Below are 25,936 nucleotides of genomic sequence, written 5' to 3'. Positions count from 1 at the left end.
GATGGTAAACTGAGAAATTCATTCAGAAAATGCATAGAAAAGAACAGAAAGAGGAAATTGCTGCCTTACAGGACAAAAGCAGTCCCTAAGAAAGAAAATTACATGACTTATGGTTAAAATTACTTTGATGGAGCAATTACATGCTGCTGTTGTATGAGCAACTGTCATAAAAAAAAAACCCTGAATGCAACAATTATGAAAAAGTTGCATGTAATTATGAATAATAATAAATAACTGCTACAGTATACAGCTTCTGAGGGGTAGCTTTTGTGCTTTTTTTGTTGCATATTTTTAGTCCGCAAGTTTAATCACTTACAGAAGTAACAGGTAAGTGACTTACAGATCTTTACACAAGATCTGAGGTTCATTCACAGCCGTAGCACAAACAGTTTGGGGTGAGCTGCACATTCAAATCACTAAAATACAAGAACATTACCAATCAACAATAAATCTGATAATGAAGTCGGAAGCCTGTGCAAAGAAAGAGGCAAAAAATATGACTTAAATAGTGCTGTCCCCACAAGTTACTGTACATAGATATCCTACACTGCATCTGAACTCTATCAGACAGCTGTCTCAGTAGGGTTAAGGTTGAGAGCAGGGCAGGATCTGACAGTACCAGCAGGCCAGCGTTCACCAACACAGCTGGCATCTGTCATGGGCACCCACAGACAGATCAGTGACGCGACCAAACACAGACCCTAGACATGGGAAACGACAATCAGAGGATAAACACTTCATACACAGGCACATAAACAAACATGGAGTGCTTCGTAACAGCTCACTATGGAAGAACCAGCCCGGAGGACATATTAAACAAAAGCTAACATACCCCTCAAAATCAACTCAATTATTTTTTATTACAAGTCAACACTTGAGTATTTCAGTATCAATTATGCCTTGTGGAATATTGCCAGAACCAAATTTTCAAACAGATGAAATTAATTTTTTTTCTGCGGTGTTATTAAATATTTGCTGTTCCTAGTATTTTGTATGTCTACGCAGCTGTCTACATGGGAACTGGAACTCTGTAGCAGTTAGTTATTATATATATATATATATATATATATATATATATATATATATATATATATATATATATATATATATATGATACACACACACTATTCTTTAATTCTTAAGATTAAAAAAAAAATTTTTTTTTTTTAAAGAAGCATCTTATTCTTACTTTTGCGCACTTTTACCTGGCGCACAAGCAGTTCCGTTTGCGCTCTGGAGACGCGTTCGGTCTTTCCACTATCAAATTCCGTCATGTAAATAGCGAATCAGCCATGGCTGAGCGCAACTGGTATTTAAAGGGAATGGGAGATGAGACTCTGATTGGTTTAACGCATGTAAATCCCAAAACACACCCATTACTCATTATGGGACAACCCTTTTAGACCATGCACCAACCATTTTTCCCATCGTTAAAGGAGAACTGATCATAGGTGATCATAGGTACTAAACCAATGCGCGTGAACTCGACAATCGATTACTTTGGACTTCAACCGAAAACAGGATGTAAATACAGGTATTTGCGCTGGCTTAAATAACATCATTTTTATCCATTTCTTTCACATCTACTGCAGTCAGATTCACTCGTGTTCACTCTGAAGGAATCACTCACATGACCTGTGCACTTGTAATGACATATCAAGGATGTTAAGAGGCTAAAAGCAGGTTTAAATATTGCCCCATTGAAGTCAACAGGGTGCAAATTTTAAAAAGAGGATAACACGGTGTAGGCAACACCGATTTTTGTCGTTGTTCTCTGACAGCACTCCAAATTGACAAAAAAATGAGCTCAATGTTAAAATTGACCGGAGTTCTCCTTTTAACAAGCAAAAGTGGATTCGGACACGCCCTAAGTGCACTAAGCGCTTTAGACCATGCGCTTAGATTGTTAAAATAGGGCCCTAAAACCCAAAGCAGAACGACTCCACAATATCTGCCCACTATTAGATTCACTCAGTCAGACTGGCTCTGAAAAAACTATTTACACACCGAATACCCACTTACTCACTTACCTTCAGACGCTCTAAGTTAAGAGGAAATGCTGTATAAAGCAACAGCTACACAGTCATTAAATTCACACTCTGTTCTCACTTCAGCACATTACAATAATGGCTCGTTACAAAGGAAAAAACGTCATAAGATAATTAACTGCAAACTAAGAATGCTACCAAAAAAAGCTCAACTCCCTCAGCCAGAAGCATATTCGAGCAAACAAACCAAGGTAGCCATAAATCACTAATTATAGTATTATGGGTAGAGACAAGGGTGAGAGAGGGAAGGAAACAAGGTGTGAAACAGCTACGCCGTGACAGAAGCACTGTGGGGGTCCAGACAGACGAAATGTGTGCGAGAGACTGTGTTTAGGATGATGGGAAGAGAGACTGTACATCGTGTGTGTGTAATTTGTTGGCAAGGACAAGAGATATTAAAAGGGGTGATTACAGAACTGAGGTATAAGTGTGATGAAGATCTCACTTTAATTTATTTGGAGCCAGTTGGCAGGCAGGATGTGTGCGTGTGATCACTCGGTCCTGACTCTGAACTTTAATTGGAATCGTGTAAGCGTCTGGCTATCTCAGCGGATAGCGGAGATGATCAACACTTCAAGTGAATATTAAATGAAATGTTACTGGGGGTACTGGAGGAACACAGAATAAAAAATGAATATATCCACTTGCTTTTACAAATCAAATAAGATTTTCTTTCTTAAAGGTGCACTATGTAACTCTTTTTTTGTTCAAAATTGACTAAATAAAAAAAAAAGTCAATAAACCATCAATCCTTCTTCCAAAATGCGTTTTTGTCTTACCCTGATTCACTATGGTAAGCCTGTTATAAGTGTACATTTTAGACAGAGCGGGATGCTTTTCACGCAAAATTGCATATTTACGTCACTTGTCAGTTCGTGTCTCGTCATATTCATAAATATAGGTTAGTTGTCACAACAAAAAAAAGAGAAACGTTGACATGAAGCAGCTAAATCTCAAACCTCTGGGGAAACACAGGGACTTTTCTTCATGAAATGGCTTTTGAAAATACTTCATCTAATTGTCCCTCATATCTGTCTATTACCAACTCATCATTTCTGTCCAGAACAGAGGAGCTTGTGCTTACAATAAGAGAATGCAACAGAGCTCGTAATAAAACAAGAATCAACATTGGCTTGGCTTTTCGGAGATGGCAAGAACTGAGAGATATGAACTGTAAAAGCGACGTGGAGATTACGGTTTTATAACTCAACAGGTGAATAATGTATTGAATAGATAAATTGTCATAGGTTGCTCTCTAACAGAGTTGATTGTAAAGCATTATCTATTGTGAAGGGCCATTTCTGTGCTGGGATTTATAGGAAGTATCAAGTCTATTAATGGCTATAGCCACAGTAACGTCTTCAGCTACACTGAAAAAAACAATAAGTAAAAATGTACTTAATTTTTCTTTGGCAAGTTCTTTAGCAGAAATATTTAGTAAATTTCACACGCATATTTTTTAAGTAAATTTCACATATGGAATTAAGTAAACTCTTCTTAAATAAGTTAAGTGAAAGTAACAAAGAAAATAAGTCATTTTAACTTGGCTAGTAAAAGGTTGAGTAATATTTATTTAGTTGAAGTTTCCTTTGAAATACATTTCACTCAAACAATATAATATTGAATTAAGCCACACTTCTAAAGTATATGCTATACTTAAACATACCTAAGTCATTAATACAATAGATATTGTGTAAGACAGCATATCTACATATCAGACGTTAAGCATTATGTGAACGCAGAGACTTCAATACTTGGTAGACAATACACAATGACGGTAACATTTGATGGATCGTTTTTGTGTTTGAATGTGTCATTTTGAGTAGAAAATGAACTCCAAATGGCACGTTACTATTCCTAACAACAAAGCAATGATGAAACAGTGTAAATACAGTTTGAAAACAGTGAAAAATCAACTTAATTAATTATTCAAGGCCCAGTGCATGATGGGAACACCAGTATCAGAAAAGTTGAGTAATTTTACTTAATTTTATAGTTGATATTTACGCTTTCATTTCTACATGCTTGATTTGAGTAATAATATAGAATTTACTTAGTTTTTTTTTTTTTTTACTCATGCCTGAACTAACTTTTTCATGTACATTACATTGTTTTTTTCTGTAGTATTTACTTCACCACAAAATAATTTTTATCAGTGTAATCAGCTTAAGATCCTTTTCATCTAAACTGGTAATTTCTCTTAAGCCTAGAAGTAAATGTTTTATGAGCAGTAGAATAACCTTATTCATTCGGAAGAATAACCTTATTCATTTGCGCTAGAGGCGCAAAAGTTACATAGTGTACCTTTAAAGGGATCATTCACACAAAAAAACGAAAATTCTGTCATTTACTTATTACATGCTGTTCCAAACATGCATTATTTCTTTCTCCTGTAAAGCAAAGTAGAAATGTTGAAGAACGTTCTCACATACTATCAAGGTATTTTAGGCCCTGTTTTACCCGGGGCCAATTGCATAAACATAGCTGCTAAGTTAAGACTTAAGAACTAGTATTATTTCAATTATATAAATTATTTTGGGCTAATCAGATAAAATTAGACCAATCTATCTTTTTATGTAACTGACTTGAAAAAGTTATAACCAGTCTTGAGAAAAAAAAAAAAGACCACTGGTATTAAGCAGCATTGTCGTCAATTTGATCATGTGGACGATGCAAAGTACAGGTGTAAACGGGCTCTAAACCATTTTGAGCTTGTCCACTTTCAACCACTTCCAGAGGTAGTCGAAAACACATTTGACCTGATTGCTTTCGTGGTGTAGATTCTCATGAGGTCACATGTGTTCAAACAGCCACAAAAGACCACCTACTCTCCACCTACTGACCTAATGCTTAAACATTATGGGAAGCGCGCTAGCCAGACTTGAAGGATGATGACCTAAGTTGAGTTTGAAGACAAAAAAAACATACCAAGCACAATGTTCTCTCACCATTCCTGATTTCTAACATGAACACACCACGTTAGGCTTTCAGAGCAGAAACTAAAGCTGCTGCTCTCTGTATGTTTCATATATAAATTGTGCAAGATTATTTTGTCTAGGATTTGAAAAAGCCCATACATTTACCCACACATAGACCCCTTCCCCTCAAAGAAATCAGGACAGAAGTGGTCAAAAGTGGACAATAGAGAAGGATTAAAACACCAGATGTCAATGGGAATGTGTCTCTCTTGTCTACTTTGGATCGACCAAAACTCATCTTAATACCAGGTATAAACAGCGCCTTACAAACTGATCGATGATAAACCAGTTCAAGTCTATCAGATCAGTACTTCCATTTTTGATTTGTGGAAAACTCATAGTTGTGTCCAGATGTTGAACAGATTGAGATATGCCCTGAAGACCACTCGGGTACCACCAGCCACCTTAGAGTGACATTCAAGTACACAGGACTAGACAGCTCATCCATTAGCGTTTGCTTTCCTTTGAGCAGCGCAAGGCACACATTCATCAATACCTCTCCCTGTGCTCTCAGGGACAAAGCTGATGTCCTACAGCAGAGAGAGGTGAACAGAACAGAGCAGAACATCATCCACCCGTGATAGTGAAAAACTGGTAACACTTTACAATAAGGTTCACTTCTGAAATATGAGTTAATGCATTAAGTATCAAACTAACAATGAAAAACTATTTTTATGGCATTTTTGTAATCATAAATGCTAATTTATACACTACCGATCAATAGTTTGGGTTCTGTGTGATTTTTTTTAAAATACATTTTAATTCAGCCAGGAAACATTACATTGATCACAACTGACAGTAAAGAGATTTAGAATGTTACAAATATGAATATATATTTCAAAAAAATGCTGCTCTTTTCAACTTTTCCAGAAAAATATTAAGCAGCACTACGTTTTTAAAACATTGATAATAATAATAATAATAATAATAAAATCAGCATATAGGATGATTTCTGAAGAATCATGTGACACTGAAGACTGCTGAAAATTCAGTTTAGTCATCACAAGAATTAATGACATGTCAAAAATAAATTAAAATAGAAAACAGTTATTTGAATTTGTAATAATATTTATAATATTTTATAAAAAATTATATTTTTATTAAATAAAATGCAGCCTTGGTGAGCATAAAAGACTTCTTTCAAGGGCTTTTCAGTGCGGGTCTTGGCATCATTCCATGCAATGTTTAATGTCTTTAAATCCTGAATGAAGGTTCTTCGCCAAGTGCCGCGGGGGCATTCTTGTTTAGGACCTAGAGGTGCCCACCTCGTTGCAATCTTTGGAATCCGATGGTTCTCCATCCAAAAGATGTGGCCGGCCAGTTTGAGTCTTACGGGCAACAATGGTATGGAGGGCTTTGGGCGATGACACTACCCAGGTAGGTAAACTTGTCCTCATCTTCAAGCCATTGTTTTCGAATTGTTATCCCTTTATAGTCTGGGCCATGGCATTTACGTCCATGATGTTTGATTTCTCTGCATTAATTCTAAAGGCCAACTTTGCTAGGTTCAGTATACAGATTGGTTGTTGCATTTTGCAGCTTCACCTCGTCTTTCTCCAGTAGGGCGATGTCGTCTGCGAAATCCAGGTAGCCCAAGTAGTCATGCTCTGACCACTGGATGCCGACCCCTATATGCCTTCCGGCTTGTCACGTGATATAGTCAAGTTACTTCTTCTATGGTGATCTCGCCAGTGTTCATTGGAAAATCCTCTAGAGCAATGTCAGCATCGAAGTCATAGGTAGTAGTCGGGTTTGGTTGATTAATTGTGTCCCAGATGTGTTCAATCCATCTTTTGTTCTGTTCTTCTTGTACGTTTAGAAGTCTCCCATTTTTATCTTTAATTGGGACGTTGGTGTTTTTCCTTGTTACAGTCAACTCATTGACGATGTTTTTGTGTCATTTCAGTCTGCCGTTTCTAGTGCTTCATCGCCTTTTAGCAAGAACCATTCTTTCTTGTCCATCTGGCAGGTTTTCTTAACAAGTCGGTCTAGTTCTGCGTATCTCTGGTTTCCTGCTTCTCTATCGTCGGCATCCATGGCCTGGTCTCTTTTTAGCTTTGCGATTTTCCTCTCGTCTATCAGTTTCCATGATCGGTCTTTGATCCACTTCTCCCTTCTGCGTCCTCGGCGCCTCCCGATTATGTCTTGGGGTGCACTCCTTTGTGGTGTTTTTGATCTTAGTCGAGAGCCCTTCCACATCTTTTGCATCTAGCATACTGAAACGGTTACGTAGTTCCGAACTAAAAGTGCTTGAGATGGTTTGGTTCTTGAGTTTCTCCATTGCAAACAATCTCTTTGATATTGACTGCTTTTGGTTTATGAGCTTAAGCTTCATTTGCACTCTGACTAAATAATGGTCTGATCCTATGTCCGCTATTCTGTATACCCTGACATGGCGCAGGGATGACCTCCACTTCTGACTGATGGAGATAAAGTTGATCTCGTTGAGGGTTCGCCCATCTGGTGACAACCATATCCCCTTGTGGATTCGACAATGTTGGAAATACATGTTTCCGACACATAGCCCGTTGTATTTACACAACGATACCAATCATTCCTCGTTGTCAGAGCAGAGTCCAGTTTTGAATCCTCGTCGGTCACCACCCAGCCGGGCATTAAAGTCCCCGATCAGGACCTTCAAGTTGTGATTTGGGATGTCATCAAATGTCTTGTAGTTGCTCGTAATACTTGTCTTTGACTTGCATGACTGTCGCTTTGGCGTGTCCATAAGCAAAACAGGCCATAATGATCCGGTTGCTGACGGGTTTCCAGCCGACCAGTGCTTTCCTTGCTCTTTTATTCAGGATCAGTCTGACTCCAAATTCATGCCATATATCGTGTCCCATATACAAACATTTATTGCCCTCACTCTTAATTTGGCCACTCCCTTCCTATCCATCTGACCTCACAGACCTCCAAATGATAATCGTCAAAGGCCTGTAATAGTTGGGCGAGTGGTCCACTATGATTTAAGGTCTGCACATTCCACGTTCCAAGTTTTGTGATGTTTCTTGCGGAGAAGATTGTTTCTGACTTCAGGCACCGGACACCGGTGTCGGTTTTCTCCAGTAAAATTTTATTATCTGTTGCTGTAGCGGTTAGATTTTTTTACAGGGAAGGGTTGCTAGCCCGACACCCAACCCTCCTGCTTTCTCATCCGGGCTTGGGACCGGCAAAGGCAGAAAACATCTAAAATCTTAGCGGCAATTTAAATTTGGGTGTGACCAGCCACTGACTTTATTATTCATTGAATGCAGCAAAATAAAAATAAAAATGTAAGAAAAAGACTTTAACGACATGAAATAGCATTTAGCAACCATTTAACTACCACAAACCAGGGATTTCAATATAACGAATAATAATATCTAGATTGTAGGATAGAAAATTAATAACAACATCAACAACAAATGGATTATATGAACTTTTATTTGATATAATATTCATTCAAACTCACTCCATTAAAAGGCAAGGTAAGTTAGCCATAATGACTAAAAAAATCATGCACAATAAGTCCAGGCACATTTATTCGGAAAGTAAATTTCAAATTCATGTTGTCTTTAAGGCTGGTGCAGCATTCCCAAAGGTGCGGGAAGCCTGTCTTGCATGTGAATGAATGTTTGTCTCTCTCCATTTCTATCTTTCCCTGCAGTGGGAAGGTGGTGATTGTTGGATATGGCTGTGTGTGGATGCAGCACAATACCTCTGTGGTGCGTATTGCAGGGTTACGGTTCGGTCAGGATGAGGAATTGAGTGGGCGTCTCAGAGAGGTGATGCAGCTGTAGTGTCTGCTGCAGGAGGACACAATTAAACTCTGTCATAGCTCAATAACTGCTGCTTATTGCTCCATATCAGTGGCATACAGCAACTGATTGATTACAAGGCGGAAAAGGAAGCTGTAAATGTAACTCAGAATGGCTGAAGGACTATATTAGGGTTAAGCTCGGATATTGGATATGATTGTCGATCTTTGCCCTTTTGTTAATGTGATATGGTGTTGTTAATATAAACAGAACTGCAAACAAGAATGTGCATGGAAAAAATAGACGCACTTGGCCACAATTTGTTGATGGTAAATATAATTACGAGACCCATAATCTAAGATTAAATTTCAGGAACAGTTGGACATTTGTTGAATATCCCCTATTAAACCATGAAATCAAAATTGACGATTTTTCCATGCACATCATTTATTTTTTAATTCAATCTTTAAATCACAATAATTTCCCCTGCCTTTTGTAAGGACATCTCTTCTATTCACTGATGATGCGTTTAGTGGCACAAGGGTGGGGCAACATGTCACTCACATGATGAGATCAGCCAATAGTAAACCACAACCATTCAGCGATCCAATCAATTGCCCATGGATAAAATCAAGTCCCGCCCGACATTTTTTCTTGTTCGAGAAGTCGTTTCACTCGGATATACAATCACAACAGGAAAGAAAAAAAAAGATTGAAACTTCTGTTTCATGCCGACTTTAAAAGCGTTTCATATTACCAAGCATGTGTCAGCCTCCTTGAAAGGCACTGATGCACACACGCACAGTGCTCAGAATAGTAATGGGCCATTTTACTGGCTCTCCTTCCAATAACCCACATCCTCCTCTAGACTGCAGCCCATCACGCTCATACGCTTGTTTTTCTATCATGATGGGGACTTTCCATTGACTTCTACTGTTTTACGCTGAACTAAGGTTAATTTATATCCCGTAAACCTACTGTTAACCTTTACACAAACCATTTAGCATTTATACATTTCATTAAGACATCATTTAGTTTTTCTATTAAGCCGTTTCCCTCATGGGGACTGTTGGCTGGTGGAACCAATGTGGGTAATTTCAGGTTTTACTATCCTTGCGGCGCCCACAAACACACAAACTCTCCATTCACACCTACAATCACACTCCACCAAACAATTCCCAAACAAACACTCGCAAGGAATAAACACGTAAAGACTAAACACATGCAGACACCAACATGTACACTTTACAAGTCAACGCAAGAGGCTTTACAACCCTATTCAATGTGTCCAGTGAAGCAGGACCCTCAGTGTGCCAGCGATAGCCAGAGGACACAAATAGTTATGTTTGTTCATTCAAGGCCAAAATTTCCAACATACAATACAAATGGTATACTCAGTTGTTTATGTGCAAACTGTATATAAGATACAGATATTTAAGAGCACACTGCCCCCTGTTGGTTCAGTCTGTGTGAATCACAGCCTTAATGTTGATTTAAATGTGAATCAGCAGTCAGTTAAATGTAGTTGCAGGTCCACCAAGGCTGCATTGATGACCAAAAATGCAGTCAAAACATTAATATTGAGAAATATTACAACTTGCAGTAGGCTAACTGTTTTCTAATTCTGTCAACACAGCAATAGGGGAAATTAGTTTTGGTTGACCATGGGAACAGTGGTAAATCTCTTCATGTTGTCTGAGGTTAAAATGCAAAGTGACCTTCCCAGCAAACTAATTACTGAACAATCGGGATACTCATGGTTTAGTCTCAGTCTGCAAACTCAGAGCTGTATATAAACATCTATCATGTGATAATAAAGGTTTTCCATGTTTTGTGTCTTTATGTTCTGCAAGACTAACCAAACGGGAAATAAATAGAGACATTTGTTTATTACTTATCAGAGAATGTATAACAGATGGATTTTATCATGTGTTGGGTCATTTGACCAACCATGGAACTTAAAGTGCCTGAAGTAAAATGACAGTCAGACTGAGAGAAAACAATCATACATCCAGACATTACCCTGAGGACACTGGGATCGTTGTTGGGCACGAAAAAAAAAGAAAAAAAAAAACCTTGGGAAAATGACAGGAACTGAGTAACGATGGGGTGCTCTTATTAAGTGCTAGGGACAGACCACCAAGAGCCCTGTCGGAGTGACCTCTGACCTCTGCTCCTTTAAAGTAAGAATTGAAACATATGTTACATGACAATGTCTGCAGAGCGCAGACAGAGGAGGGATGTCATATAACAAATCACCTTTACATTGCCATATGACTCTCAGGTAAAACTGAGGGGAAAAGGTGAAGATTTTCCAAAATCTGCTGACATGAGGACTGGAGCTGCTGAGAAGAATGTTGAATAAAGCACGACTCGTAGTTTAATGGCCGAATCTGAAGGGAAGGAAAGGAAAGGAAAGGAAAGGAAAGGAAAGGAAAGGAAAGGAAAGGAAAGGAAAGGAAAGGAAAGGAAAGGAAAGGAAAGGAAAGGAAAGGAAAGGAAAGGAAAGGAAAGGAAAGGAAAGGAAAGGAAAGGAAAGGAAAGGAAAGGAAAGGAAAGGAAAGGAAAGGAAAGGAAAGGAAAGGAAAGGAAAGGAAAGGAAAGGAGAAAGAAAATTACAGATAAGAAAAATGAAAAGGAAAGGAAAGGAAAGGAAAGGAAAGGAAAGGAAAGGAAAGGAAAGGAAAGGAAAGGAAAGGAAAGGAAAGGAAAGGAAAGGAAAGGAAAGGAAAGGAAAGGAAAGGAAAGGAAAGGAAAGGAGAAAGAAAATTACAGATAAGAAAAATGAAAAGGAAAGGAAAGGAAAGGAAAGGAAAGGAAAGGAAAGGAAAGGAAGAGGAGAAAGAAAATTACAGATAAGAAAAATGAAAAGTAAATAAATAAATATATAAATGTAGTGATTTCCAAAAAAATTATAATAATAATAATTTAATAAATTATTTTTTGTCCAAGGTCTTTATGAAATAAATAAAATAAAAAATAGGCCTACTAAAAAAATAAAAAAATGTGGTAACATTTTTCATTCAGTTTTATATGTGTTGTTTATCACTGACAAAATGAGTATCTTTAAATACACATTCTAATATTTGTTTTGGAATCTCACACACACATACAAAAATAGCTCAAGAGTTATCGGTTTGGAAGTCAGGCAACTCTGGTCACGCTATGTTTTTTAAGTGTAACCCCCTCCATGAATAAATGATTTATATTCATAATTTATTTATATTTACAACCAAAATTACTAACTAAATTATAATGGGAAAAAAAGAATACCATATAGTAGGCCTATACTCTAATTCTAAGGCACATTTACTATTGAATTATATTGCAAAAAGAATTTCCTTATGATGTAAACAGGCTTTACAATGTTCTCTAGTCTTGGCAATTATAAAACAAAATGGGATGTTGATCCTTCAGCTCATATAGACCTGTTTGGCTGCTGGTGATGTCGTGAAGAGTTCCTGCATTATGTATTAATACAGCACTGAAAATGCTGCCCTATTTGGGGTCTATCATGCACAGATGGAACTCTGCTTTCTGGGCACAACAGGCCATTGTAAAATACAGACCAATAAAACAAATAGAGGACATGTAAAATATTAATGATGCTCAACATAACAGCTGTGAGTGAAGGGCAAACAAGGCAGTGCTGAGTAGCAGATGACATCACATCTGTTGTAAAATATTTTAGGTGCCCGTGCAAATGTCATCTCCACCTTAGGGTCGTTACTATACGGTTCTGAAGATGTCCTGAGCATTTCGTAATGTGTTGCTATGCAGTTGCAAGGGTGTTTTGGGTGTCACAAGAGCCCACACTCAATTCTCTGGTTTCAACATTGAACAGTCTGCATAATAATAAAGCGTCACATTGATATTCTGTTATCTTTAGTTCATGTTTTCCCATTTAGTTCCTGATTACCCCCTGCATATATACTCCCTGTTCAGTTTTGTCCTTTGTCGATTAAAGACTGTGCATTTCTAATCATCGAGCACATTATACCGGCCACCGCGTTACATAAAGATAATAATGAATTTATTATTATACAGCACCCATAGAAATATACAGGTTATTTATGTAGTTCAAATCCCTAACCATAAGTATGAGCATACACCTAATTAAGACAACAAAATGGAAACAATCACAGATTGATGTGATGCCGCCCATCAAAAGGAAACTTTTGTAGAACACACATTCTTAAAGAATATTTAAAACCCATGAGTCAGTAAATCAGAACTGTTCAGTTTGACTACAAAAGACTTGCTTAGCCAAAAAAATAAAAAAGACACCAGTTCCCTTTTGAGTTCATTACACATATGTGCAAAAATTAGAAGAGAATACTGTATTCACCAAAGCCCTGGACAATAACACTAGCATTCTCTGCAAATTTTAATTAAAGCGGTGAATTCACGATCACTTCAGTTCTGGAATGTGAATGACAGCCCCTACGGATCTAGATTTTAATCTAAATCCACATGTTCCGACACGTCCCTCACTCAGTTTTATTACTGTAATTGGAGATTTTTGACTCCTACCTACTCTAGTTCTCTGGTAATTCCTTCTTAATATGAATAAATAAATAAATTACACTGCCAACAAACATCCCAAATTCCCCTGAGGAACTTCCACTGCATGCAAGGGATAAACTGTGAATATTATAAGAGAATTAGTTTCAGCAAATGGCACAGAATATCTGTCTGATTTGAAATGGAAATCATTTGTGGACACGGACGCTTGTTTTCACGCTGGTTAATTGATTAGGCGATGGGCAGGGTGTTGGTTTAACGTGGCTGAACATGTTTGTAATGCAAAAGACGAGGCGCCGGGCCAAGAGCCGACTCTCATGAGCGGAGTTAATGCAGAACAGGGAGATTTATCAGCGCTCAGGGTCAAGACAAGCACTTCTTCCACTGTTTGCTCATTTGTTTTCCCACCCACACCCAAGTTGAAATATTCATCCAGGATTTACAAGCATCTCATTAAGTAAAGAGTGAAAGAAGAGATAATGTGTGAGAGAGAAATCAAGACAATAGTCCTTCCTTCCCTCCTTGCTTCCTTACTTATACTAAAGGCCCCAATACGCTTCAAGAAAAATCGTAGAATGAACTGGTGTGAATTCATAATTTTTTTTAAAAAAATCACGAAGTTTGTTTGGTTTGTTTTGGGATTTCGAAACAGCTTGCCAAAGTGACCTTCTGGAAAAGTTTGCTCCGGCTAGTAAGCACCTTCGAACTACCATTGGTCCATAGTGATTATGTAATAAGTAGGTGTGGCTCTGAGGCTCCGCCTTCTTTAACGTGGTAATATTCTTCGGTTCATTTCTTCCGTTCAGTCCGTCGAGAAATCAGACACAAGTAAAACCTTGAACACACTGGAGAGCTGCTTTATAATAGAAAAGGAAGTTGTAATTATTGAAATTGACACTGGCACTGTTTTTTTTTTCTTCATGTTTAACACTGCAAAGCTGCTTGCTTTAAATAAATCGATTGTAGGCTATAAACTAGTGGTAAATAAATGTGGTATGAATTCACTTGGGTGCTGAATTGCAGAGTTGATGCAAACATATCAGCATCGCTATGATCAGATGCTTTCTTAGCTGCTGTTTTCTCACCGGTGTCATTTTTGTTGTGTTAATTTTGTTATATATTAACATTTAAATGCCGTTCTCTGCAGTGTGGGTGGAGTTAATTTCCCCTAATTTCCCCTACTTCTTTTTACCCCCTAAGCGAAGAACGAAAAATAACTTCACAATGAGTATATAAGGGCCTTTAGGGCCATCAAACCATAAATGAAACAACCATATTTTCTATGAATTAATGAAAACAAACTAATAAGACTGTTCTAATCAAGCAGTAAATCTGAGCAGACATTTAACTCAAGCGTTAGTGACTGTACTGTTAATTTGAGGTGTGTTATGTGAAGCAGATCATGCATCTGGGTCAGGCCTGCAGGTCTACATAACATAATCTACAGCAGAGATGCAGAGAATGATGATTATTGAATAAGAGAGGGTTTCACATTATAGGAACATGATTCATATGTGAGTCCCATTGCATTTCCTCTCCATCTCACTATACTGATGTTTCTTTACCTCATATGTCTGACAGGAAATGTCACAACTCAATCCATCAACTCAGCTCTGAATATGTTTTCCCATCTTCAGTCTCTATCTAATAAATGACTGACATGAGTGACAGAATGATGAACAGAGAATTGAATTCCATTTTATAGATCTGAACAGAAAAAACAAACAATTTGTTTTTTGAAAATCATTGATTTTGATTGAGTGCAAAGCAATAAAATGACAAAATTTTAAAAATGCAACAAAATTTGAGCAGAGATGCCACAAATTTTTTTTACCAATCCAATGCTTTCAAACATCTTAATGTCTAAATAATTTCTGCACCCATTGTACATCACATTTAATTATTTTAGTACTTCATTTTTGCAGCACTTTGTTAAAAACAGCAAAAGCAACTTTACAGTGTCACAGAGGCGAAGGGAATAATTTCTTGAAAACAGGGAAGAAACTTTTGGAAGAAACCAAAGTATCCAATGGGGAGAACGATTCTCCTCTGTTTGGCCAATATACAGTCCATCTAGAATTTTGCAAATGCATAATTTAACGCAAATTCAAGCAAACTCTTGCATTATTTGTGGCAGCTTGCATTTTTGTCTTATTTCCAAAAAAAATCCACAAAAGAATGTTAACTCCCTCTCATCGGGTCATTTTGACCCAAAATATATATATTTTTTAATTACTGTAGGTGTTCATCTGAGTGGTCTAAAAGCTTGCTTAAAACTTTCACGTTTGAAATGGGAATATAAAAAAACAGTTGATGGGCCCCATTGACATCCACAGTATTTTTTTTTTCCTACAATGGAAGTCAATGGGGCCCATCAACTGTTTGGTTACCGAAATTCTTCAAAATATCTTCCTTTGTGCTCAACAGAAGAAAGACATTCATACAGGTTTGAAACAACTTGAGGGTGAGTAAATGACAAAATTTTAATTTTTAAGTAAACTATTCATTTAAGTTATTGATTGTTCCCTACATTTTCACTTCCAATCTTTATATCTCCCTTATATCAATAAGATTCCAAAAAGCACTCAAACTGAACCCATCAAGTAGCTAAAAACTCCCTATTTACGTTAAATAACAATGATACTGTATTTATCTCTCACGTGCACTTATCTATAAGCAGAAAAGGTAGAAAACACACGCACATCATCATTCTATAAAACACCTTTAGCTATAGAATTACACAAATACACACCAACATTTTTAATGATGCATTTACTTTCAACTTACCAGTCAGAATACTAGATAAAAAAAATTAAAATCATTTTGATTCAGAACGATTAGCTACAGTGATTTGTGAATCAGTTATTCAAAAGAACCAACTCAACAGAATGACTCACTCACAAATCAACATCATAATAGCTTGCATCCAGGCCAAGAAAATACAACTGAATAACTCGCTGATATATATAGGATTTCTATGACTGTGAAATCTAAACAATACTTACAAATAAGTCGCATCACGATCGAACTTGTAAATCAAGGTCAACAAACGCAAAAGTGAATTGGATGCTCCTAGTTCAAGCATCTGTGCATGTTTTGCATAACTCGAGTTTTGCCCTGCTGCGGTGTTTAGTGTTTTTGGATTAGAAATGCTTACAGGATCCACATTTGGGTCTTTGATGCTTTATAAGCGAGATGTGGCTGCTGGCTGTCTCTCATATAAAACAGGTGTTTGTGTTCACATGCAACACTTGTTTGTCCCGGGCCAGATGTGCAATCCCTTCTCTGTTTACATGCGATCCTGAAGAGAAGATCACCATTTTCACCCTGCAACGCATCTTTCACTCAATGTGTTCACAATTACGGCACGGAGTGACGGTTTGGTAAACAAGCAAATAAAATCTACTCTCACAGGAATCCAAACAAGCGATCTCACTGACACATCTGTAAATAAACTAGTACATTAGCATGCACCTCAGGCGTCCACAAAGGAAATGGCAGAAAATTATGGGATGGCATCTTGGGATGTGAATCGTGAGGAATGTAATGATTCTGGATCTGATCAAAATAGACAATTCTTGTGTTAATGGAACACTGCAGTGTTTATTATAAATGATTTATCTGTGCACATCATTAGTTTTATTTTTAATTCATGTGCTCTCGTAATCTTTAATCAAAACAACTTCCCCTCCCTCTTCTCTTCTCTGAGAGCTTAACATTAACATTTTTGGCTAGTGGTTTTCCAAAGTTACTAGCCACTCAGCATTTTCACTGGCAGCAAAAACTGTCAAATAGATATTTTTAATATTATCTCATAATTTGGCAGCAGATATATTAGGCTGCTGTCACTTTAAGACCTGATGCACGGATCCATTATACAGTTACACATGCGTTTTCTTTCTCAACTGTTTATGTTCACTTTAAACATAACTGAATGTTTACAAAATTACTCAACAATAACGGCATTTTGACATGATTTTGTGTGTATTGGACTGTTTAAGTCTAATAAGCAGTGAAAAAGTACTACATTTTTAGAACTGAGAGGCGGCTTTATGTGCGGGCACTTTGGGTTCGAGCACAAAATCTGCAGGAATAAGTAAAATTATGGACAATCCCACACTGAAATTCAAGCCCTGTAACACCAACAATACAACGAGTGAGTGAGGGGAGGCGGGTTTGTGTGTCAATTCGCTGTCAGAGAGAATAGCGAGCAAGCGCAGCTGGTATCATGTATCTATTCTGCGGAAAATTTGTATTGGAAGCGTTTCAGCTATTTCAGTGTCAATATGAACTGAAAAAAATCGATATACATTGCACTTAGTTTATTATTTTAGATGCCTTTTTAAAAGACTACAATTGAAAAATGTATATATTATACATTAAATTCAACCCGCCAAAGTAGCAAGTAGGACTGACTGGCAGGTTGGTGGGTGTTAATATCAAGCCCTGCCGATCTGGGCAACCTGTCAATCACATGACATCAGCCAATAGCAAACCACAACCAACCAACAATCCAATCAATTCCCGATGGACAAAATCAAATCCCGCCCCACATTTTTTTTTCTAGTTCGAGATGCCATTTCACTCGGATATACGTCAAATAGAGAAGGAAAGACTTATCGCAACTTCCATTTTACGACTTTAATGATTCCATTAAATTTAATTGAAACGTTTTGGTCTATTTCCTGGAAATTAAACTAAAATTCAACCTTGAACATGAAATGACTTAATTGAGCTTCTATGAGCAACTTGATCCCTGCTTTAAGGAGAAAAGACAAAAAATAGCAGCATGTATTCACAGCAGGTGACCTAGCAGCTCGGTATGTGTCCACACACACGACACACTGACATCATTCGCAACACTGTGTGAGATCCGGTGTGACGCCCCGTCGCTCTGAGAGCGTGACCCCTGCGGTCTGCTGGAGATGACAATGAAAGGACTCTTACTCTGGCGAGGAGGCTGATGGGGTCGAGGCCGGACGGAAGCTCGGAGAGATTGCAGTTCTCTTCGCCAAGATAAACCTGCAGTGTCGTGCAGAGATGCCCCAGGCCTTCCTTCTTCTCCTCGCTCATGTCGGCTAGATCTAGACACAGAACACAGCGTTTTCAACCTTTAACAACAGTGATGCATTTAAATGAGCTGAAACTTTTTTTTGTTCTCCTCTCCTTTTAGACAATATCACTGCTGCTATATGGTATGTACCAAATACCATGGTATTATCATCTTAAACTCTGACTGCACAATGGTACCACCACAGTACCAGATTAATGTTCCATGGTATATGTGTGGTACTGCAAACTTGTGTGGTAAACTACTGATGTCACCACACACAGGGCTGCCAACTCTCACGCATTGAGCGTTAGACTCACGCAATTGGCACTTTTCACACGCTCTCACGCCACACATCCATTTTCTCACGCACAGAAAAATTGCGGAGCAAAGAGGTACTTTTAATATTAAACTAATTCTCAGCTCTTAGATTACGTCAATTTTATTACGAAATTCGGACAAAAATACGTTTGGCGCTTGTAAATGTGACGTGACAGATCGCTGAGCGCCTCAGTTCAAGAGCACGTGAACCGATCATCTGTTACTTTTTTATTTAAAGATGCAGTACAACTTACCGAAAGTATACATAATATCGACCAATTAGTGTTTTTCAACCACGGAAAGAGGTCAATATGACAGCAGAAGAACAATTATGTCACATAACGTTACATTTACCTCGGGAAAGCAATTTAATGACCATAGCATGTTAATTGAATAGAAAAAATAGCTAGAGAGGAGATTTTGCTGAGCACTATATTACATATTTATTATATTTTTACTTATGTCATTAAATAATTGTTATTATAACAAAAACTACATTATATTTAATTTAATTTGTTATTTTTAACCTTTAATAATACCAGCAGATTGGGCCCTCTATGTTTACAGCATATGTTAATGTAACATATGTTAAAATCTTAAAATCTCTATGTTAAAATAAACATGTATCCAAATTAGTCAATATTGAATCAAAATCGGAATCAAATCACAAGAATGGAATTGAAATCTTGAAATTTTTGTCAAGCAATAATAAAAACTGTATCCAACCAGTCATTGTACAATGTTACAATGTTTCTAAAAAAAAAAATTAAAACATAAAATAACTAAATTTAAAAGTGCCTTGGAAAGTAATTGAAATAAAATAAGTTTAAGATGAATACTAAAACTCAAACTAAAAAAATAAATAAATATAAATTAAAGATAGATAGAAGTATAAAAAAAACTAAATTACTAAAACTGTTTAATTGAAAAATGAAATATAAAAATATAAACTAATTCAAAAATAGTAAAAATACTATAACAGTACAAAAAAAACACTGGTTGGAATACCATGCAAATTAATTGGGCAATAAAATTTAATATTTTATGGTAATCATGTAATGATAACCTTGTCCAAAAAACAAACAAACATGATAATTAGAGTCCCAAAGTTCCACCTACCAAATTATTGTATTTTCCTGTTAATATCAATTCAAATTTATTAACCTTCTAACTGTTCATAAATAACACTGGATGCAGTATTAAATAACATCAAGACTAGAAAAACAGGAAGAGAAACAAGTTCACATATAACATGCTGATATAAACAACACTGAGATGAACAAGGAAAAATGTTAATGATGATCAACAATGGTGAAGCACAAAGAGCCGAAACACAATAAGAAACCAGAGGAGGATAAAAGGTTTGTGGGTTTGTGTGTGTGTGTGTGTGTGTGTGTGTGTGTGTGTGTGTGTGTGTGTGTGTGTTTAGTTGATGAAGAAGTTTATCAGAGCAGTTGTTCACTGTGTGTCTGTTCAGAGAGCTTTGTATTTCCTGACTGTACCAGTAAAATGGATGTCTGATAGTGGAGATTTTAATGTCGATTCAGAAAGAAAGAGGTCTGATTGTGTGTATGCGTGATTTATGTCAGCTTTCCCAAACATATGGGCTTTTCCATTAACCCTCCTGCTCTGATCTACTTCCTCCGAACACACCATCAATGAACTTCAGTGTGTTCACTGCTGCTGTGGCAGACTGAGCGAACGTTTGACCCCGCGGCAACAGCTCACGGCTCGTATCTCTCGCTCACACAAACACATTCAGCATCATAAACACAGACATACACACAGTAGTAAAGCTCTGCAGATTCAACGCATAAATCTGGTGTGCCACCACCACGTGTAGTGCCTTTCATCGTCTCCTTGAAAAGTCTATCTCTGAAATACAGAACCAAATAATACTGTTTAGTCTTGTTGGAAAAACTGAAATTGTTAAAATCCATTCTTTGGATAATCACAATTCATTTTTAGAAATTATAGATAGATTGTAGATGATGGAAACCAACAAATAGCAGGCAGTAAACAAGCACCAGTGGGGTCTGAACCCTCTCTTCAGAAGAAAATAACAGATCTACACGCTTCCCACTTCTGGAGCATGAGAGGTTGAACGTGTGCAGAATTATGAGCCTGAAGCCAGGTGTTAGTCTCCTTAAAGGGATAGTCCACCAAAAAAAAAAAAAAAACATTTTTTGGACCATTTATGCATCCTTATGTTGTTTCAAACCCTTCTGTGGAACAAAAAATAGATATTTTGCAATTTACTAACTGCATTTTTCCAAACAATTAAAAGGGTCATGAAATCAAAATTACCTTGACATTTTGAATATAAGAGGTCTTTGTACCATTAAAACATCTTACAAATTTCATAGGTTAAAACGTCGTCCTCATTAAAAACAAAACATTTATTTAATCATTTGCATTTGCATATGACTGCCTCAAGAGCAAGTCATTGACAAATACTGAAAATCAAGCTTTTAATGTTGTTTATGTAAATTTGGTGTTTTTAATATGCAGACAAGACAAACCATGTGCAAATTCATAAATCAACACCATTGCTGAGTATTTTCTCTTTAAAACTGCAGTGAACCAAAGACAGTCTCAAAAACGCAGCTTGAAATCGCGGGTGTTTCTGACGTCACAAATGTTTTAAATATGTAATTTTGGTGATCAAAGATGAGTTTTAAGGGATAAAATGATTGACAGGGGGACTTTAATACATAATATACTAAATACATTTAGTATATTATATCTAAGTATCTAACGAAACTTACCAATTCACAAAATTAACGGAATGCATAGCTGATATAAAAAATAGGATGACTCGTAATTTCCAACTACTTAATTCTGAAAAAACAGAGATTCTAATTATTGGACAAAAAACTTCCTCACGTAATAACCTAGAATACTGTCTAACACTTGATGGCTGCTCTGTTAAAGGAGACATATCATGCTTTTAAATTGTTCCTTTTTACATATAAATCATACATTTGTAATCTATATAAAGCGGAACTGCAATGCTTGGGTCTGAATTCCTCATTATTATAGCTCCACAAGCCCCCTTTCTACCCCTTTTCTGACGTGCGTCTGACAGCAACTCGTTTTGGTGCGGTCTCTTTAAATAAAATTTAGACACTTCATACCCCGCCCCCTCTCCAGGTTGCAGAGGTTCAACTCCACCCCGTTCGGCCATTTTTGTAGTCTGATAGCAAAGATAGGATTATCTAGCGGCACATAAACTTTTTATTCACACGTTATTAACAAAATGTCAACAACGGAAGACTTGTCCAGCCAGCCTTACATGTTCGAGCCAGAGTCGGAGCCGGAGCGAGATAAAAATGAAGACGACGAACCTGTAGAACAACGTCTTCATATGGATGTATCGCAATGGTGTGTTACTGTATTTAACTGTTAAGTTACACATGAAACTTTGGTCTTCCGACCTTTTACCACCATGTCGATTTATTTTGATTAGTATGTGCGAGGGAGAGAGAGCAAGACAGCGTCTAGTTTGGAGACGGTGATGTCTTGTTTACACTTTCTGAAGAGAGAGAGTGAGCGCGCGCGCGCGACCGGGTCTCTCTCTCTCTGCTCGTTCTTTTAGTCAAACATGCGCCACAAGCGCGGCAGTTCATCTACATTAGACGGTGTAATAAAGCGTGTGGGTTACTACATCCAACAACCGAACATTTTAACTTACCCTCTCGTAACTTCTGCATCCTTTAGCTTGGACTACAAAATTGCAGCGAGAAATAATAATGGCGGATTGCTCGAAGTGTTGGGCCGGAAGTCAATGTCCTTATTTGGCAGTTCCGCTGCAAATACTGTGACGTGATAGTTCAAAAAACGTCATAGATAACAGAAAAATCGGAACAGGTTGAAAAATATGACCAAAACAGAATATAAAGATATCAACGAAGCACCTGAAGAGAATAATTTCATCTTTTCTGTACTTCTAAACACTCCAAATATACAACAAAATGCATTTAAGGGCTAAAAAAGTGCATTTAGCATGATATGTCCCCTTTAAGTCTTCATCGTCGGTTAGGAACCTGGGTGTGCTCTTTGATACCAATCTTTCATTTGAAAGTCACGTGTCTAGTATCTGTAAAACCGCATTTTACATCTTAAAAATATATCTAAATTACGTCATATGCTCTCATTGACAAATGTAATCATTGACGAATTAGTAATCGCTGGCGTTCAGCGGGGAGGGAGGAAAGTCTGCGTGAACCCGCGTATGCACTTTATGCAGTGAAGACTGTAAAGTGTTTGATAACTTTATTATATTTCTGTGTATTTCCTCCTACCCGTCAGAGCCCCTTAGATGTCATGTGCCCCTGGGCAAGTGACCAGTTGCCCTAATGGTTAATCCGGCCCTGCCTTCACCTGCCATGTCTATCGGCTCGCTTTCGGGTTATACTTTCCGCGACTGCGCAACTGGGTTATAGGTTGCCAGGTTGAGGTGACTAACGGGTTGAAATTGTATATGGTGTGTGGATTGTGGATTGTGTGAATATAACGCATTTATCTGGCAACTGGTCAACATTAGACAAACATATTGGTCCGATTATTCATCAAGGAGTTTGGGCCATGCAAATTACGGGAGTTTCCCGGGAGAAATAACAAACCGGGAGGGGTCCGGGAGATAGGGCTAAAAAACGGGAGAAACCCGGGAAAAACGGGAGTGTTGACAGGTATGAATTAGACCAGTCCAATAATTTCCACATATGTCTAGCTAGCTTTCAATTATCAGAGCTGTTAACAGACTTGCTAACAAACACTCGTTTCTCTTACGTGTTTTTTGCGTTATGTTTTATTGCCTAGCTTGCCTCACGAACTAGTTTGCCAGCTGAACTCAGGTGTTGTGAGGTGCATTTATCACGTAGTCCTGAGGGATATCCAAGCGGGAAGGAAGTCGACCGGAAGTTGAAGCCGGCCGCGTGCCACCATCTTGTAGCAGAACTTCACCTGCTGTTAGCATCCCATTGACTCCCATTCATTTTGGCATCACTTTGACAGCGAATAACTTTACATCTGAGGCGTTTGAAGACTCCATTTGTCCATTATTTATTTCTAAAGAAACACGACAATGTATAAAATGCTCCATTACCTTGTAGCTTATGTTATGGCCCCGTAGAAGCAGTTTTTGTAAAAGTAGGCTAACGATTGCGTCATAACCAAGCGACTCTCAGTCGCACAGTAGAGAATTACCGTATGGACAGGAGGAGAAGCTCGCGGGCAATCAGGGGGACGTGGAGGCAAAATGACAATATAATTAATCAGAATACCTAGCAAAAGTTTCTCCTGCTCCAAGCTCATGGACAGCTCCTACTCACACTCTCCGTCACTGCAAGATTCGGAAGGGAATGATTCAGATTTCTCTTGGCACAGCTACTAGAAGACAGACGGGTTGCTCACGTCACATCTACTTCGTCAAGCTCAGTTTGAGTCTGCACGTCAGGAACGGAAGTCCTAAAAATTCGCTAAAAATGGGCTTCACTTGTCTCAAATGAGTTCCATTGAGATGGCTCTGTCCACTTCTTATACTGTCTATGGGGATATCAGACCGGGGGTGGAGGGGTATTTACGACAGTGCAAGTATTCCAAAGCGACTCTAGGGGTCGCTCATTGACAAAAACAATTTCTCCACAGTGTGCATTTAAAATAATAAAAAAGTCCATGTCATGGCCCTTTTAAAATGACCCTTTTAAAAGGCCAGGGCTGAAAAAAAAAAAAAGCACTATAAAACCCACCATAAAAATGTTCTATACAACTAGTGCAGTACATGATGTTTCTGAAATATTGTTGATGCTTTGTGGGAAGAGAGGTTTAAGTTTTTATTTGCTGTATAATTACCTATAATAGGTCTTAAATCTCATTTTCACTTGTGTATAATTGAAATATGCCGCTCCAAGACAGATTGTGCCAAGTTTGATGTTATTAGCTGGGTTTCCATCCTTGTATTTTTATGCAAATTCTGTCATCTCATATAAAAATGCTGAATCGAAACACTAATATGCAAATTAAATTTCCAAAAAGGGAATAAAAGAACATGCTTGCTTGAGGTGGATACACATTTTTTTATTTAGTTTTTTATTTGGTCAGTATGTTTTTTGTTGTTGTTGTTGTTGTTTTGTCTTGTCTTTGTTTTGTACTTATAATGCAGAATAGATTTAAGATGTATTACAAAAGATTTCCAATAAATCAAAATGTATCCGGAAAATCGTCCGAAAAAAATGTACCACAAAAATATTAAGCAGCAATACTACTCTCAACACGGGTAATAATTACAATAAGAAATGTTTATTGAGCACCAAAATCGGCATATTACATTTATTTCTGAAGAATCATGTTACACTAAAGACTGGAGGGATGGCTGCTGAAAATTCACCTTTCCCATAATAAGAATACATTTTTAAATATCATAATTTAAAATAACTATTCTATTTTTATACATTTCACAATATAGCTGTACTTACAATAAAACTATACATTTACTATAAATAAATGCAGACTTGGTGATCATTAGAGTCTTATTTCTGAAGCATTTGAAAAAATCTGACCCGAAATCTTTGATCGGTAGTGTAAGCTACAATGGAAATGTATTTTCTGAATAACTTTTCTCGCGAACACACTCTAAACTGCAAATAAATAATGATAGATCCACAGTGGCTACAACAACCATTGCTATTTGGGCATAATCTGCCCCGGATGTGGCGATTTCTATCTCTTAAACACGTGCAATGAAAACGCAAATTTGCAATTTAGACGGGAACGTAATGACATTAATGTCCCATGACCACTCATAATTGACATAAAACCTGTTGTATAAATTTTGGGGTGAATGATTCCTTTAATTTCTGCAATTTTGCATGTCTCATTTGCTACCATTAAATCGTAATATATACAGTATAACAGGATTAAATAGGCTACCCGGCTCTTAGCCATTGAAAAACCCATCGTTCGACCACTAGCTGAAATCACTCCGACACGTGAAGGAAGGAGAACAAATGAAATGCTCTTCTGTTTGTCTAAAGGTCTACATCTATATCTCAACATAAATCAGGACAGCTGCAAAAATGAGGAGCGGATGGATTTCCTGAAATAATACATAAGCCGATGAGACCTTGATTCTGAGGTGAGAGCGAGGGCCGTTAGTGTAATGATGAAGCACAAGTTCAGATGGGGTGCTGACTGCTTCCATAAGGACCATCAGCGGGATTACCTCTCTAATGGCTGCACATTACTTATAACTGAATAGGAAAGAATCGGGCCAAA

General features: G+C 37.5%; 1 protein-coding gene across 2 annotated transcripts in view; it reads right to left on the bottom strand.

Moving 5' to 3' along the window:
* smyd3 (SET and MYND domain containing 3) overlaps positions 1-25,936 on the bottom strand; it is a 195,882-nt gene that overhangs the window by 140,474 nt on the left and 29,472 nt on the right. For both annotated transcript variants that reach the window (XM_081347483.1, XM_081347484.1), the window contains exon 5: positions 18,238-18,374. In XM_081347483.1, the coding sequence (XP_081203609.1) occupies positions 18,238-18,374 (137 nt within the window). The remainder of the gene's footprint in view (positions 1-18,237; positions 18,375-25,936) is intronic.

The sequence above is a fragment of the Scardinius erythrophthalmus genome, assembly GCF_964197995.2.
Source record: "Scardinius erythrophthalmus genome assembly, chromosome: 19".
Taxonomy (NCBI): Eukaryota; Metazoa; Chordata; class Actinopteri; order Cypriniformes; family Leuciscidae; genus Scardinius; species Scardinius erythrophthalmus.
The sequence above is the reverse complement of the archived record's forward strand: the minus strand, read 5'-3'. Positions and strand labels throughout refer to the sequence as shown.